The sequence below is a fragment of the Panthera uncia genome (genome assembly GCF_023721935.1).
Source record: "Panthera uncia isolate 11264 chromosome C1 unlocalized genomic scaffold, Puncia_PCG_1.0 HiC_scaffold_3, whole genome shotgun sequence".
Lineage (NCBI taxonomy): Eukaryota > Metazoa > Chordata > Mammalia > Carnivora > Felidae > Panthera > Panthera uncia.
The window spans coordinates 65715256-65733069 of NW_026057584.1; the positions used below are offsets into that span (position 1 = coordinate 65715256).

The 17814-nt window shown below is 34.4% G+C and overlaps 1 protein-coding gene across 1 annotated transcript in view; it reads left to right on the forward strand.

Moving 5' to 3' along the window:
• LOC125911566 (sodium channel protein type 1 subunit alpha) overlaps positions 1 to 17814 on the forward strand; it is a 128204-nt gene that overhangs the window by 63264 nt on the left and 47126 nt on the right. The window contains exons 6-17 of the mRNA XM_049615552.1: positions 382 to 473; positions 1347 to 1616; positions 4897 to 4960; positions 5421 to 5562; positions 6219 to 6425; positions 7898 to 8182; positions 9144 to 9491; positions 10780 to 10909; positions 11720 to 11958; positions 13308 to 13481; positions 14720 to 15076; positions 16387 to 16869. Of these exons, the coding sequence (XP_049471509.1) occupies positions 382 to 473; positions 1347 to 1616; positions 4897 to 4960; positions 5421 to 5562; positions 6219 to 6425; positions 7898 to 8182; positions 9144 to 9491; positions 10780 to 10909; positions 11720 to 11958; positions 13308 to 13481; positions 14720 to 15076; positions 16387 to 16869 (2791 nt within the window). The remainder of the gene's footprint in view (positions 1 to 381; positions 474 to 1346; positions 1617 to 4896; positions 4961 to 5420; positions 5563 to 6218; positions 6426 to 7897; positions 8183 to 9143; positions 9492 to 10779; positions 10910 to 11719; positions 11959 to 13307; positions 13482 to 14719; positions 15077 to 16386; positions 16870 to 17814) is intronic.

Consider the following 17814-nt stretch of genomic DNA (forward strand, 5'->3'; position numbering starts at 1 on the left):
CACTTTATGAAGTTTACGTACAGCAAACGGCCTTAAATGATGTGAGTAAAGAAAACCATAGCAATTGACTCTAATTTCTAAATTGCTACATACGATATTATCATTTAGAATCACCAAGAAGGTCTTTATAAAAGACCCAAGCAAATAATATAAATCCTGCCTAAATCTTGAATAACTCTGATTTAATTCTACAGGTATGTAACAGAATTTGTAAGCCTAGGCAATTTTTCAGCTCTTCGAACTTTCAGAGTCTTGAGAGCTTTGAAAACTATTTCTGTAACTCCAGGTAAGGAGTGATTGGTGTGAACCATAAGGCTCCTTGTACCTACAGCTCTTTCTTTGTATCTGTTATTGTGTCTGTGTGTGAACTCCCTATTACAGATACGTGACAGAGTTCGTGGACCTGGGCAATGTCTCAGCGTTGAGAACATTCAGAGTTCTCCGAGCCCTGAAAACAATTTCAGTCATTCCAGGTGAGAGCTAGGTTAAACACCCGGGGCCGATCCATCATGTCTTTTCAGCAACATCTTCTTTGCTTGACAGTCAACATTACAGAAATTCAGGAGTCATAATAAAATAATCAAAATCATTATCAAAATCAAGTGTCTTATAGGAAATGATTCTTATTATTTGGACATAAGTTTTTATGATTTTTCACTTTTTATCAGCGTAGGAGTTTAGCATGAGATAATGCAGTGTATAGTCCATGTGTGATTTGCCTTTAGAGATGAAATGTATTTTTCTCTCCATTGTCAGTTGTACCAGGGATTTGGTCCCAACTGAATGTACCAATTTGTAATTTCTTGTTCATTGTAGGTATTGATGATGTTGTATGTACAATGTAAATCCTAATAATGCTTTAAAAGGCAAGGAAATAAGATAATGAAGAATAGCATGAGTCTGTACGGAAGATTTATTATCTTCAAGTCCAATTATATCCTAAACCTCCTCCCGAGTTATAGCAAACCTTTTCCTACTTATAAATAGGCATTGTAAAATATGTATTCAGGTAACTTGTTTTAAAATGGATAACTAACCCTAATGAAAGTATGGGGTGAGTTTCATTAGCAAAATGGAGAAATACAAGACCCTTCATGAAGACCATAAACCTCCCATTATTCTCTCTCGACATAATGGAAGATGATCTTCATTTCGTTGTTTGGATCTTTATGTTTCTGGAGTTCATTTCCTTAGCACTTCAGCCTCCCAGGAAGTGTTGTTCTTCCACTGGCATTGCAATTATTTTCAAATTTATGCATGGAATCTATGTTTTCAAGAAAACTGTGTGGGCCTTTTGTTATTTCCAATGTCCTAAGTCTTCATAGTCATAGCCTTCTTTCTTTAAGGCCTGAAGACCATCGTGGGGGCCCTGATCCAGTCAGTGAAGAAGCTCTCCGATGTCATGATCCTGACTGTGTTCTGTCTGAGCGTGTTTGCACTGATTGGGCTGCAGCTGTTCATGGGCAACCTGCGGAATAAATGTGTGCAATGGCCTCCCACCAATGCTTCCCTGGAGGAACACACTATAGAGAAGAATGTAACCATGAATTACAATGGCACACTTGTCAATGAAACTCACACTGAGTTTGACTGGAAATCGTATATTCAAGATTCAAGTAAGAATTATTGTTATGTAGATTTATTTTTTCATTGTTGACCTGCCTTCCACCAAGGCATGAAAGATTTTCTTAAAATGATTGCATAACAGGTTGTGATCTCGTAATCACCTGACCATTGGTTTGCACATACCTTTAATTATTTTATTGATAACTATTCTAATTTTGACTCCAAGTGCCATTTTCTGTTATATCATTATATGGGAGACTAAAGAATTCAGCTGCAAAGAAAGTAAGTAAAAGTTTCTCTGTTATTTGGTTTTAGTATTTGCCAGTAGCAATGTTACAAGAGCAGAGATAGAACATGATTCACAGGAAAAAGGAATGTCCTTTTTAAAGAAAAATATTAAATATATGAAACTTAGACTTTAGATGGGTGTTTATCTTTATTATTTGAAGGAGATGAGTAATACTTAACAAAAAAATCAAAGAAAGAAAACCTTAGTGATTGGTTGTGTGGAACAAGTAGACTTAGTCATAAAAAATTACTGGTAGTTGGATAATTCTTAAAGTAATGACAGCATAATTTTAAAAACAAATCAGTATCTTTTATAATTGTAGATATATAAAATACCTTGATTCATACAGATTAACTCTTTCATGACATTAGTGATATGCCAGCAAGTAATTTGCACATGTTGGAAACCTCTAGGTTAAGAATTTGTGTGTCAAAGCAATACATAAAATTGTTCTTTATTCACTCATATGATGCCAATAAGTCTACTGCTGTCATCAACTCCCTGAAATCTGTTATTTTTTTCTCTTGGCTAAGATCAAGGAACTGACTATGAAGATGTCATTTAAGGTTTATTCTCTAGTGAATATGTACTTGGACTCCATTTCTCTTAGAGTCAAAGTAAAAGAAATCATAAATATCAGATTTATTTTCAGCTCTAAAAATCCATACTTACCATTTTGCCTAACGATAATCCATTTGTTGAATAGATTGTTTTAAATCAAATGCAAATACAAATACATGGGAGAAGGGAAGGGGGAAAATAGTTTCAAATAGAGAGGGAGGCAAACCATAAGAGACTCTTAAATACAGACAACAAACTGAGGGTTGATGGGCGGACAGGGGAGAGGGGAAAATGGGTGATGGGCATTGAGGAGGGCACTTGTTGGGTTGAGCCCTGGGTGTTGTATGTAAATGATGAATCACGGGCTTCTACTCCCAAAACCAAGAGCACACTGTATATATACACTATATGTTAGCTAACTTGACAATAAATTATATTAAATATTTTTATATAAATAAATTAATTAATTAATTGCAAATACAAATAAAATGTTTGTCTTTGAAAGTAATAGAAAATTAAATTTATTAAAATTAAAGATAAATATTATGACTGAAAGTTGTATTTTCTTCAGATTAAGCTTCTAGATCATTGACTTTAATGGTTAAAACTTCATTTATAAATACCTGATATCAAAAATTCATCCAACTATCATATTTTTCACTTAATTTAATTTTAATTAAAAATGAAGGAATTCTGTCTAAATTTTCTTCTCTATGTTCAAAGAAGTAAGACATTGGAAATGAAAGTATTTCCCATTATATGGTTTTATATCCCTTATAGAACCATGCATAGAACAAATTTCTCTGAAAATTTAACATCTAGGCAATATTTCTTTTTACAATATCCAAAAATTTTTTTCTTAAAACAATGATTATTTAAATGCCACGATCTCATCCTTTTTTATAACTGTGTAATATTTCCATTGTGTGTGTGTGCGTGTGTGTGTGTATACACACAATACATCTTCCTTATCCATTCATCTGTTGATGGACACTTGGGCTGCTTCCATATCTTGGCTACTATAAATAATGCTTCAATAAGCATAGGGGTGCATATATCTTTTCAAATTAGTGTTTTCACTTTCTTTGAGTATGTACTCAATAGTGCAATTAGAGGGTATTATGCTAAGTGAAATAAATCAGACTGAAGAAAACAAATATCATCTGATTTCACACATAAGTGAAATCTAAAAAAAACAACAAAAACAAAAACAATGACAAATCAATAAATAAACAAAAAAGCATAAATACAGAGAATAAACTGATGGTTGCTAGAAGGGTAGGAGTGGCAGGTTGGGCAAAATGGGTGAAGGGGAGTGGGAGATATAGGCTTCCAATTATGGAATGAATAAGTCACAGAAATAAAAGTCACCACATAAGGAATACAGTCAATGATATCATAATAACAATATATCAGGACAGAAGGTAGCTACACTTGTGAACACAGCATAGTGTATACACTTATGGAATCACTATGTTGTACACCTGAAACTAATGTAACATTGTCAACTATATTCAAATACATTTTTCAAATGATGATTTAATTCCTTACATTTCTCTTTTTGTCTTCCCTGTCCTTATTTATTCAGTAAAATTTATTGATAGACTCCTGAGTCCCAACAATAGTAATATGGAAATAATCAATGATTAGACTTTCTTTCAAGGAGTAATAATTTTTGTAAACAAATAATTACAATATAGGACAATGAGTTTAATAATAATATAAGTAGCTACATATTACTGGTAACACAGTGAGAGGAGTTCTTAATTTTGCCAATCTTTAGTGGGCAGGAAATAGAGAATATCAAGGAATAATTCACAGAAGTGACACTTCAACTGGATATTAAAAGAATCTAAAGAATTTTCCAGCAAAAGAAAGCTTTGAAATACTATAGTATTCACCTCTAGTAATTATTTTAGCTTTACTATTTAACATTATTTTTTGTTTCATTTCTTTTAGTAGCTGACCTGATTTATGCAACTTTACTGTAAGCAGAATATATCTGGAAGTTGATAGAATGCAAATCATAATCAACTGTTAAACATTTATAAATAGTGTTTAAAAACATAGTAGAGAGAAAATATATAATCCCTTTGTTTTCAAATATGTGGCTATTTTGAAAAACAAAGGAATCTCTGTCATGCCTATCTATTTTTACAGAATGAAATTTTTATTTTTCACGAGGGTAATAGAAAAAAACATTTGATGCTTTTTAAATTTTTAGGTTAGCACCTAAATTATCACTAATTTTATACTCATAAAGAACAAATGCTTTCTTCTCTTAAGTAATCAATCCCCTTACTATAATATCTAGTATTTTGAGGGAGAAATGAAATGGCAAATCCCAAAGTCTTTCAGGGAATTATATAATATATTTTATTTAAATCATTCTATGAATCCTAAAATTTGGGGCCTCATCTTGCTTTCATTTTGCAGTGCAATGCAAATACTCATCATATGACTTACTCTTTCCTAAACAGGGTATCATTATTTTCTGGAGGGTCTTTTGGATGCCCTACTATGTGGAAACAGCTCTGATGCAGGGTAAGCCAATAATCTGTGTATGTTTGTGTATGTGTGTATACTTTATTAATACTTATTTGCTATCATTCAGGCTACCTCTAAGGTGAGGGATTATTTAAAGGTTAGGCAAGTTTTTATGTTTCATAAAACAAGGAATAATGCTTTTGCTTTAATGCTGTGTCCCTTAGATGAGTATATGTGAACTAGAAGATGACTCTAGAGGCTACCCAGTAGAGAAAATGAACTAGAATATGTTAAAATGCTAATTACCAACATATTTTAATGATGACATCAAGTGGCTAGTAAAATTATGTTGTCAGAAGTTGGGAAATGTGTATTATTTATCATGCTCTATCTCTTGTGATAACTTCTATCCCTTGAAACAGCCAATTTTCCTGGCTAGACAATGTTATAAGTATAGCATGCTATCAGAATAAAAAGACAACAGAACTTCGTATACTTTCTTTTGTCCCATTTATAGCCAATGTCCAGAAGGATATATGTGTGTGAAAGCTGGTAGAAATCCTAATTATGGCTACACAAGCTTTGATACCTTCAGCTGGGCTTTTTTGTCTCTGTTTCGACTGATGACTCAGGACTTCTGGGAAAATCTTTATCAACTGGTGAGAACCTGAAGAGATACATACTGCATTTAAGTAGAAACACATAAGAAAAGCACCTTAGTGCTGACTTCCAAATCACAACATAATATAGCAGAAGGAACAGAACTTGAAATTGGGAGATTTGAATTTCTTTATCCTATTGATTGTAACACATATTAAGCATAGTGATGACAGGATAGCAATTCCCTCTCGTTTCCCTTTGGCTCAAAACTTATTTTCCACCATTTCCAGACACAGGTCCTCTCAAACAGAAGGCACACCTTCCCCTCAGCTCCATCTGCCCACTCAAATATTATTCCTCAGGTGGCAGGTGATGAAAATCGATAAGCAGATATAGGAAGATAACTTTGATGTCTTCCTTGACTTTTATCACAGGCTCAGCTCTTTGATGGAATCTCTATGGTATTTCGTTTGATTCCATTTTATTCCTGGTGCATCCAAGAATTCCCTCCAGGAGATCTGAATGTAAATGCATGAGTTAGAGGAGAAGGAAAAGGATGAGGTTAAAGAAACAGTCAAGGAGGCAGAAGGGGGTGTGACCATCATAATTATTATTTTTGTCAAGGGTCCTACATGACACACAAGTAAGTTAAAAGTTAAAGCCACTAGTTAGTGAAATAATACTGAAAAAATAATTCTAATGTTTTTATTTTCAGACATTACGTGCTGCTGGAAAAACATACATGATATTTTTTGTGCTGGTCATTTTCTTGGGCTCATTCTATCTGATAAATTTGATCCTGGCTGTGGTGGCCATGGCCTATGAGGAACAGAATCAGGCCACCTTGGAAGAGGCAGAACAGAAAGAGGCCGAATTTCAGCAGATGCTTGAGCAGCTTAAAAAGCAACAGGAGGCAGCTCAGGTAAATTCATCAAAATCAAATATGTCCTGTCTCATGGTACAATTCTTTTTTATTGTTTTGGTTGTTGCAAAAACACTGGAGAGAAAGTGAGAGACAGATAACTGACTCCACTTAAGAGAAACTGGTAATGATGGCAGATTAGTAATAATTTCTACATTTTGATCATCTATAGATCATTTAGTTTCATTTTTTTCCTAAGATGTCTGCAATATTGACCACAGTGGAACCCTCTCATGCTATTTTAATGTTTTAAGATTTTTGTAATAAAAGGGAAAATGTGATTCTGAGTCTGCTCGAGGAAAAAACACTGAAAGGGTATAGGAGAAAATCCTAAGAAATCATCTTTTCTTAGAAAAAAGATGTGTTGGTTATTATATATAAAGATGTTCATCTGGCTCTTAAAAGATAATCTAGTCTTTTCTTTAACCAAAAATATATTGTTTTTAATGTGGCTTAATTGCCTTATATAATAAACGAGGAAGTGATGAAATAATATAATGTTCTATGACAAAGCAACATTCAGTAGGCATATGAGAGTCACCAATTTTATGGAGACCAGGTGATCTAAGGATTTCTTGTTCTTATAGAGAGGTGTTGATACTCATTGTACAATGAAATGCCTGTGCTATCATTTCTATATTCTCTCATGCTTTTCATTTAGCATACAAGCTCATTGATTTTACTTTAGAATGAAGCTGTTTGGGAAATATTAATTTATTTGCAAGAGTCCTTGTATTGAGGGCACTCTGGGAACAAAGGTAATATCAAAACGTACTGACTGAGCGCCAGTATAAGCTATGATCAAAAGCATTGTTTTCATTCCATGCCCACGTATCCAGCAAGAACCAGTGCTGAGTGAAAGAAGCTGGGGTTGGTATTTGGAGAACTAAATGTCTTGTCTTGTTTAGTGGAAAATGTTGACTGTCCTTTCTCCAGTGTTCTGGTTAGAAGATTATGGGGGGGAGGGCAAGAAAGGGATTTTATCACCTTCATTGATGATATTTTGATAACACAACTTCAATAACTGGGGAGAGGACCTCAGCTCTTTATCTCATTCCTACTCCCTTTGGTAATGAGCTCAGGTAAGTCAATAACTTTTCTTCCATGCCACAGTTTCTTTTTCAGAGAAGACAGTGCTAATTAAATACCAATTTTTAGAGTAATTCAAATCCCAAAAAGTAATATGAGTTTATGTTCTTATTGATGCCTGATTGGTCCTTTTGAATATGTGGCCTGTACAGCATAATATAAACATAATAAATGTTAACAGAGATAAAACCACGTTAACCCTGAAAGCCTTCGTTAGATAGAAACGGGGAAAAGTCCCATTTATTACTTGCAGACAGAGCTGCTTCTACAGAAGATCAGCTTCAGCAGGTTAAATGTGTTTTTTAAATGTTATGCAAACACTTGAGCTTAAGAAGATAAAGTCTTCTCTAATGCCATACTAAAATCATTTCTCCTTACTGTAGCAGGCAGCAGCTGTAACTGCCTCAGAGCATTCCAGAGAACCTAGCGCCGCAGGTGGGCTCTCTGACAGCTCATCTGAAGCCTCCAAGTTGAGTTCCAAGAGTGCTAAGGAAAGAAGAAATCGGAGAAAGAAAAGAAAACAGAAAGAGCAGTCTGGTGGGGAAGAGAAAGATGAGGATGAATTCCATAAATCTGAGTCTGAAGACAGCATCAGAAGGAAAGGGTTTCGCTTCTCCATCGAAGGGAATCGATTGACATATGAAAAGAGGTACTCCTCCCCACACCAGGTACGGCACTGCTGACTTCATTGATGCATGACTGAAAATCAGAACACTGAAGAGGGGGAGAATTAAACCAGATTTATGAATTGTCATCAACTGAATTGACTGCCATGTTTCTTATATTTAAATCTACCCTTTCTTTACATAGCTATGAGAAAATTTTACTCCACATATATGTAAGTCTGCAGCTTTGTGTAGTTGGGATAACACTGGGTTGAAATTCAGAAGACTGGATTCTCATCCTGATACTATCTGCTGATACCTGTTGAAACTAATGACATTTAATCTTTCTGTTCCTTGACCTTTTTAATGAAAAAAAAAACAAAACAAAAAAATTTGGATGTAGGGCTAGCTGATCAGTACTTTTTTTGGTTATTTTATGTTGCCTTTTCCCCCTAACTTCTTTATAAACCAGCATTCGTGCTTCTGAAAACTTCAGTTGTGATATGCTTTATCAAAAAGCACATGACTCTGAATTTCAGAAGTCTGTGCTTTATAGATGAAATAGGGGTAATAATTAATTTAAAGTGATTTTAGATAGATGCGCTAAAACAATTTGTGAAAAATGTTGGAATTCCTTGAAGGAAAGAGCAATAAGACCAAATGTGGCCTTGTGAAGGTCACGCTGCCAATGTTTATTGAATGTTTATGGTGTCCAAAGTAATGTGCTAAGGATGTTTGCTTTTGAACTTGAAAATGTTGGTTCAGGGTTTGAGTTTTCCTCAGTGTCTTTAAATTGTGATCCTTCTCCCCATTCATAATCTCAAGGTCTAGAAATTTCTTATAAACCAATTTAATTTGAGCAATGTTAAATAAATGAATATGTTAATGAGAATGTTAATGAAAAGGAACAAATCACATCCTGTTATGAATACTGAATCTCCCTCAACTTAATTTTACAAAATAAAAGCACATTTCAAATGTCTATATTAATATGCTTGTACTTTTTTTGGTTTCAAACTTCTAGTCTTTGTTGAGCATCCGTGGCTCCCTATTTTCCCCAAGGCGAAATAGCAGAACAAGCCTTTTCAGCTTTAGAGGGCGAGCAAAGGATGTGGGATCAGAGAATGACTTTGCTGATGATGAGCACAGCACCTTTGAGGATAATGAGAGCCGGAGAGACTCCTTGTTTGTGCCCCGACGACATGGAGAGCGGCGCAACAGTAACCTGAGTCAGACCAGTAGGTCTTCCCGGATGCTGGCAGTGTTTCCAGTGAATGGGAAGATGCACAGCACTGTGGATTGCAATGGTGTGGTTTCCTTGGTTGGTGGACCTTCAGTTCCTACATCGCCTGTTGGACAGCTTCTGCCAGAGGTGATAATAGATAAGCCAGCTACTGATGACAATGTAAGGAAGTTTTAAATAGTTCAGGCATGGCTGGCCCATTATTGCTGCACCAGCCAGTGTTTCTACAGAATGGAACCTTTGAGAATGATTCCTGGTTGGTCAAGCTGCGAATGCACCTGCATCTTGTAATACCTTTAATAGACTAACCAACTAAAACTTAAGGCCTCAACACTCTTGCATAACACTGAATGCATTTAATTATTAAATTTGCTAAGAATAAATTAGACACAATCATAAATTACTGCCTCCAGTTGGAGGATTTGCTATATACCCATGCTGAGATTAGATAGCAGGCCATCCTCTAAAGCTTTCGTATAAAAGTAAATGAATGATTCCTATGTTTAAGTATAAAGGGTGTATAATAAATCTTTCCAACAGATTCTTCAATATAGCTCTGCCTTATTTTAGAAGATTTTCAAGAACACTGTGCCTCAATAGATAGCTTCATTCTTATCTTGAAGTTTCTACTATTCACATTTGTCTCTCTAAAAAATAAATGCTGATATAAGTCTTCTCAAAATGAATCTAAATGATGAGACACAAATAAATTGTTAATACAGACAGATAAAAGAATTGTCTGTGTACAAACGTATGTTATGTTTTTGTGAATGTATACAGGATGAGGAATTTCTAAACACATGCTGCCTCTTATTAGACTGTGAAACCACTTGGAAATATATCAGCATGATGAGGCATGACTAAGTCAGAGTTAGATGACTTATTGCTTTGGTACCCTGGATGAAACTGTTGTCCATGCAGCATGTGTGACTTTTTTAACATACAGTTTGTGTTGTCAATGACCATCTATGTCTTGTGTACAGATAATGAGATGGCAGCTACATGTGTTGTAATCGTTTGTATTTCTTTAAGAATAAATGGCTACCTTCTCAACATAAAATGCCTGATCATTTATATGACTTTTCAAGTTATTAGTTTTTTACTAGTAGTTCAGAACTAGTGCTAACTGTTAAATATGGCTCTCAATAGATTTATTAACTATATCAAAATTGCATCATATCTCATAAAATTATGAAATTAGAGGGTTAAAAAACTCAGTTTTTGCTGTATGACTGAATGGTTGACAGTTTGGATATTCCAGGTTAATGATACAATAAGTCAGCAATATCTGCCATCACCAACTAAATATGAAAGTGCATGATGCATGTGTTTCATGAAATTCATTGTGTCACATCTGGTTATTTGCTTATCATATTGCTCCAGTTAATCATTTAATACATTAGAATTTTCTTTATAGGGAACAACCACCGAAACTGAGATGAGGAAGAGGTCAAGTTCTTTCCATGTTTCCATGGACTTTCTAGAAGATCCTTCCCAAAGGCAAAGAGCAATGAGTATAGCCAGCATTTTAACAAATACAGTAGAAGGTTTGTTACCCATCCCATTATCGTTCAATTATTTTCAGTAAACTTATATTTTCTCACTTGAAACAAATATCTCTATTTGTAAATTGGAAACAGTACGTTAGAAAGAGAATATAATAGGTATTATTTAAGATTTATTATTTGTTACACCTGCTCATATATTCTAGGAACTTTAAAAACGTTACTTAAATGCAATGATATTGGAAATCTAAAGAATGTTTTCCAGTGTGCTAATTCTTTGAAAATGTGGAATAAAGCATTTGTTAGAGGTTCCTAATCTTATTAGTCACAGTGACCCTCTCTTTTGTTCCATTAGGCTTAGGACTTCAACACCATCCAAAATACTCTCAAGATTGGAGGAGAGGAGCAGGTCATTTCACAGAACAAAAACAAATTTAAAAGATGATTCTTGGCTCATATCAAACCCTACCCTGTCTCTTATAGACTTAGGATGACAGCTTAGCCAGACATTAACATAGGATTACACACAGTATCTACATTTCTGCAACTCATTTTCCTATGGAAAAACTTCATTTAAAAGACCATTCACTTCAGGCCAATCATTGAGCCATGTTGTCAATACATACAAGAAAAAAACTATTCTTTGCTCCCTCTGCCCTATGTGTATGTCTGAAAAAATATCTTCAGGGGTCTAAAGAATAAATGCGATAGTATTTTTAGATACAAATGAGGCTGACTCTGTACTAAATGAAAATGTGTTGATTACTGAAAAAGAAGACTTGTGGATCTGAAATAAATATATGTCTCTATTAAATATATCTTTTGGTGGTTCTTTTTTTTTTTTTAATCTAGAACTTGAAGAATCCAGACAGAAATGCCCACCCTGTTGGTATAAATTTTCCAACATATTCTTAATCTGGGACTGTTCACCATATTGGTTAAAGGTGAAACATATTGTCAACCTGGTCGTGATGGACCCATTTGTTGACCTGGCCATCACCATCTGTATTGTCTTAAATACTCTTTTCATGGCCATGGAGCATTATCCAATGACGGAACATTTCAATAATGTGCTTACAGTAGGAAACTTGGTAAGCATATTGGAAGGTAAATGTGTTCAATCTTCAAATTTTCTGTTTGAGAAACTGTTTCCATTTATAGCTTAACACAGTCTTTTCACCACCTTCCTACCTCCTGGCTCCCAAAAGATTGGAATTATAGCTAGCTGGCTATACCTTAACTTTTGCCAACAATAAATAGCCCTGAATGTCAAAGCAAAAGCTAAGAAAGAGAGCAATATATAGGCCTATAGTACTACTTGGAAAGTCAATATTGATATTTATAATTTTTCAAGATACAGAAGCAATTTAAGGGCACACCTCTTGAAAAGACATTATCACAGTTTCTCTAGCTGTAGAAGACTAAAAACAAAAAAAGTAGATCTTTTCATTTTGCTTAGTCATCACCATCATTATAAGCAAAAATTTAACATCTCAAAAATGTCTTTAGCTTTTCCACCTCCAGCAGCTAGGTAGGACATGTATTGTTTTATCCATCCATTCTATATCAAAACCATCAAATATTGAAAACCTCTAGTATATTTTGTGTATTATATGATTAGCAAGGCCATTTTTGGTAAAGGTTGCCACTTAATTCTTTCTCCTCTGTGCTTAAAAAACATGAATTATTAAAGTGTTTGTCAGTTGACTCAATTTAGGAATATTAGCTTTTATTTGCTGAAAGAAAACAGACTTTAAAGTAATGTATGTGTTTTTCGTAACATTTGTTTTGAGGTATAAGATTTTTGATGGTAAAAAGCAAGACATGTAAAGCATCCTGAGTTGTAATATTTATATTTTTAAAGGTCTGCTTTTTATATTATGGAAGTAAATTTATTTTTTTCACGTGCATAACAAATTGATAATATAACACATGTATTATAGTAATAAATGTACATGTATAATAATGATCTGATTTGAGGGAAGGGGAATATGCTTATAGACAATTAAAAGTGATCATGGGCAAGATCTTGTCAGTACCTGTGTTGTATAAAGTCTGGAGGGACAGACAGTTTGATGGGACAGAAGGAATACTAGTTCAAAATAAATTTGCATTCCAGTCCAATTTTTGGCATTTTCTAGTTGTGTGATATCTGAGAAACCATTGCACCCATGTAAAGACCTGTTTCCGCACCGGTAAAGTGATATTTATATTGCCTGCATTAGCCACATCCATGGCTAACAATAAATTTCTGTAACGATAAAATGAAATAAAGTATATAAGAGCCTTTTTATCAGCTATACATTACTACACAAATGTGAGCTCGTAATAGAATCATTATGGGGAAAGTAGCATTAACATTTTGTTCTGCGATCAAATACTATGTCATTCTACTTTATCATTATCTGATGGAATTAGAGTAACTTTGTTTTGATCTTAGGTTTTCACTGGGATCTTTACAGCAGAAATGTTTCTGAAAATTATTGCCATGGATCCTTACTATTATTTCCAAGAAGGCTGGAATATCTTTGATGGTTTTATTGTGACACTTAGCCTGGTAGAACTCGGCCTTGCCAATGTGGAAGGATTATCAGTTCTCCGTTCATTCCGACTGGTAAAAAATAAAGAAAACAGTAACAAAAACTAAACCTGTCCAACACTCAGAGCTCATATATAGTACTGTCATAGGTTTTACTACACAACTATTAACATTTTAAATCTTTGTGTACATTTGCATCATCAAAACTATCCCTAAATGGAAAAAAAAATCATCTCCGTGTGTTTAGAAAAACCTTTATTTAAAAAAAAAAAGTACAGTCATGTAAAGTTTAATATATTACTCAGTTGCAATTGTGACTATCATTTCTAGAGATGACTACAGTTAATATATTTCTGGATCTAAGAAAATACTTGTAATGAAATATATCACATTTTAATAGTCACTTGAAAATACAAATAGCCCATGGGGCGCCTGGGTGGCTCAGTCGGTTAAGCGTCCGACTTCGGCTCAGGTCACGATCTCACAGTCTGTGAGTTCGAGCCCCGCGTCAGGCTCTGGGCTGATGGCTCAGAGCCTGGAGCCTGTTTCCGATTCTGTGTCTCCCTCTCTCTCTGCCCCTCCCCCGTTCATGCTCTGTCTCTCCCTGTCTCAAAAATAAATAAACGTTAAAAAAAAAAATTAAAAAAAAACAAAAGAAAATACAAACAGCCCTTTGTAGTGGTAAATGGTGATCAGACACAGTTGGGCATGCAGAAGATTCCTAATTCTACCTCTGGATAATATGCTTCTTCTCTAAATGAGAGGGAAAAAAATCTGTAGGATTACTTAACATGCTCATTGGTTTACATATATGTCCCTGCAAATCAGGGGAAGAATTATAGGTATGGGAAATACTCCAAATTTTTAAATGCAGGCACAGCTAGGTCAGTACCCTAAAGGAGCATTAATGAATAATAAACATTTTTCTCCACCTATAGCAGGACCTCAGTATGATGTTGCTTTGCATTTGATTGGCAAAATGAATATCTTTTCAACAGATTGTGAATCAGATGTTAATATTAGTGTTGGGACTGGTATGCCTTAGAACCACATTCACAAAACAAATTATGGACAGTTGGCCCCAAGTAATCTTCAGAAATTGACTCTTAGGGAAGATGATCTACATGGTTAAAATATGGAAGAACTAAATTCTTCCTAGAAGGTCCAAAAATTAACAATGAGCCTGAGAAGTTTCAAGGGCAGGGCAGATGTAAGAGATTCTATATTAATCATCATTTCTTGGTAAACCTCAGTATATGCAATGCTTTTAAAGATCATAATAATAATTATATAATTTTTTTTTTATTTTCCAGCTCCGAGTTTTCAAGTTGGCAAAATCTTGGCCAACATTAAATATGCTAATAAAGATCATTGGCAACTCAGTGGGGGCTCTGGGTAACCTCACCTTGGTGTTGGCCATCATCGTCTTCATTTTTGCTGTTGTTGGCATGCAGCTCTTTGGTAAAAGCTACAAAGATTGTGTCTGCAAGATCTCCACCAACTGTCAGCTTCCACGCTGGCACATGAATGACTTTTTCCACTCCTTCCTAATAGTGTTCCGCGTGCTCTGTGGAGAGTGGATAGAAACCATGTGGGACTGTATGGAGGTTGCTGGTCAAGCCATGTGCCTTACTGTCTTCATGATGGTTATGGTTATTGGAAACCTGGTGGTATGTACCCATTTAAGATATATATTTCAGAAATAGATTAAGAGCATAATAGGATAGTGACCATTTTGCCCAAGCAAAAACTATGATTAATAATTTGTAAAGTCTCTTGCCTTGGAGATAAATATAGATGTATAGATATAGATATAGATATAGATATAGATATAGATATAGATAGATATGTCTCACTTTCACAACACAGTAATATAGCAGTGACCCTATAGTGTTTATATTCAAATCCACTTTGTCAATCATTTCATCACATTTGTTATATGAATTTTAATAGAGTATCATATTGAAGACATGCCTAGAAGGATATATTGGGAACATTTTTCAAATTCAGAGAAGAGGGAGAAATCTGAAAAAAATTTTTAAAGAAAGCCTAATGTTACTTGCCAGTATAGGACTAAAGAGTGGAGTCTTTAAGTGTTCATAGTGATTTTACCATTTCCTTGCCCCTTTGTGGCATATACCGTTCAATCACTCTATGTCATATGGCAGATGCATTAGCCAACCTAGGTTAATCAATTCTCTAGTGGTGCTAGGTCAAAATAAGGATTGGCTAATGATGCCTGAGATTACTCAAATGGAATAACTGATCAATTCTTCTCTCTCTTTAAGTTTGAAACGTTAATTACTTTTTAAGGTATAGAAAATTTTAATATATTCCGAAAGATATATATATAGATAGATAGATAGATGCATAGATAGATAGATAAAGTATATATATATATATAAAGTATCAGTCTTATGGAAGTATTGGAAATTATTTATAAATGGTTCTTCTAATTAATCAATAGTGGAGCATGAGAAATAATGGGTTAAGAAAATAAGTGTCAATACCTGTGTTATGATACTTATTCTCATTCTGGATCATAATGATTATTTTTTTAATTAATATCCAACTCAATATCTCTGTTTATCATTAGGGAAACTATAGAATGTATTTCAGTGTATAATTGCAAACACTAATGATTTTTAAGGTTAGAACTTGTGCATAGTACATATATCAATCTGTTTTCTTATAATCATACAAGTTTAAACATAGCTAAACCTTAGGTTAACTCATTCATCATCTTTGTTCTATATGTGGGAGAATGTGAGACCAATAGAAATCATGTCTTTGCCCAAGGATGTAGAGTGCAGTAGCTACTGAGCCAGATAACAAATTCAGATTACCCAACTTCTAATGGTGCTTCTTTCTAATCTAGCTGTTAGAACTTACAGTTTCCTCTACACATAGAGGAATAAGTGATCTCAATCTGCTCTTTACATTGGGGTGAAATTATAATCATGTTTGTGTTATTTTTAAGGTCCTGAACCTCTTTCTGGCCTTGCTTCTGAGCTCATTTAGTGCAGACAATCTTGCAGCCACAGATGATGATAATGAAATGAACAACCTCCAAATAGCTGTGGACAGGATGCACAAAGGAATAGCTTATGTGAAGAGAAAAATATATGAATTTATTCAACAATCCTTTGTCAGAAAACAAAAGATTTTAGATGAAATTAAACCACTTGATGATCTAAACAATAAGAAAGACAGTTGTATGTCCAATCATACAACAGAAATTGGAAAAGATCTTGACTATATTAAAGATGTGAATGGAACCACAAGTGGAATAGGAACCGGCAGCAGTGTTGAAAAATACATTATTGATGAAAGTGATTACATGTCATTCATAAACAATCCCAGTCTTACCGTGACTGTACCAATTGCTGTAGGAGAGTCTGACTTTGAAAATTTAAACACAGAGGACTTCAGTAGTGAATCAGATCTGGAAGAAAGCAAAGAGGTAAGATTTTATATGTGTGGGTAGGTATAAATTTATATGTACATGCATGTATTATTGCCTGTATGTAAATATATACTTGTATATTATTGCCTTGGGTAAATCATACTTGTGTAATGAGATGAGGAGAGAAAGAGTGCAGAGATAGAATGGTAGGTAGATCCTCATTTCATCTCACATGTCCATGGAAATGGATTCAGGAAAAAAAAATGATAGCTCATTTTTGTAAAACATTGTGTAGTTCTTTTCAGGATTTTAATTTGAGTAGTATCTCAGTTTCATTAAATATTTGGCTTTTGCTAAAGAACCAATGGAAGCTGATTTCTTTTAATGGCCTTTATTTTTGTAAAATTGGTTCTAAGGTACTGTTAAATTTGGCAGTATTTTTTCTAGTCTGATTTTTTTTGGCTTGAAACTTTAGGTTTACATTTAATATTTAATGAAGACTAATAGCTATTACATGCTATCTGCTGAATTAAGAAAGAAACTTTAAGGGGCGGCTGGGTGGCTCAGTCGGTTAAGTGGCCGACTTCGGCTCAGGTCATGATCTCGTGGTCCGTGAGTTCGAGCCCCGTGTCGGGCTCTGTGCTGACAGCTCAGAGCCTGGAAACTGTTTCAGATTCTGTGTCTCCCTCTCTCTGACCCTCCCCCGTTCATGCTCTGTCTCCCTCTGTCTCAAAAATAAATAAATAAATAAACGTTAAAAAAAAAAAAAGAAAGAAACTTTAGGAAAAAATGAAACTTTTATTATAAAGACCATCCATAACAAATAATTTTGCTGGAAAAATTTTACATTATTTATACTGTTTTTGTTTGTATTGTTCAGAGCTAGTTCACAGAAAAACTGATCTTTTTATAAAAAAGTGACTATCCACTGAACCACTGGAGGCAGTTCTATTTCTGCATACTCTGTGTCATTTTATATCTTGGATTATCGTTGCATTAATT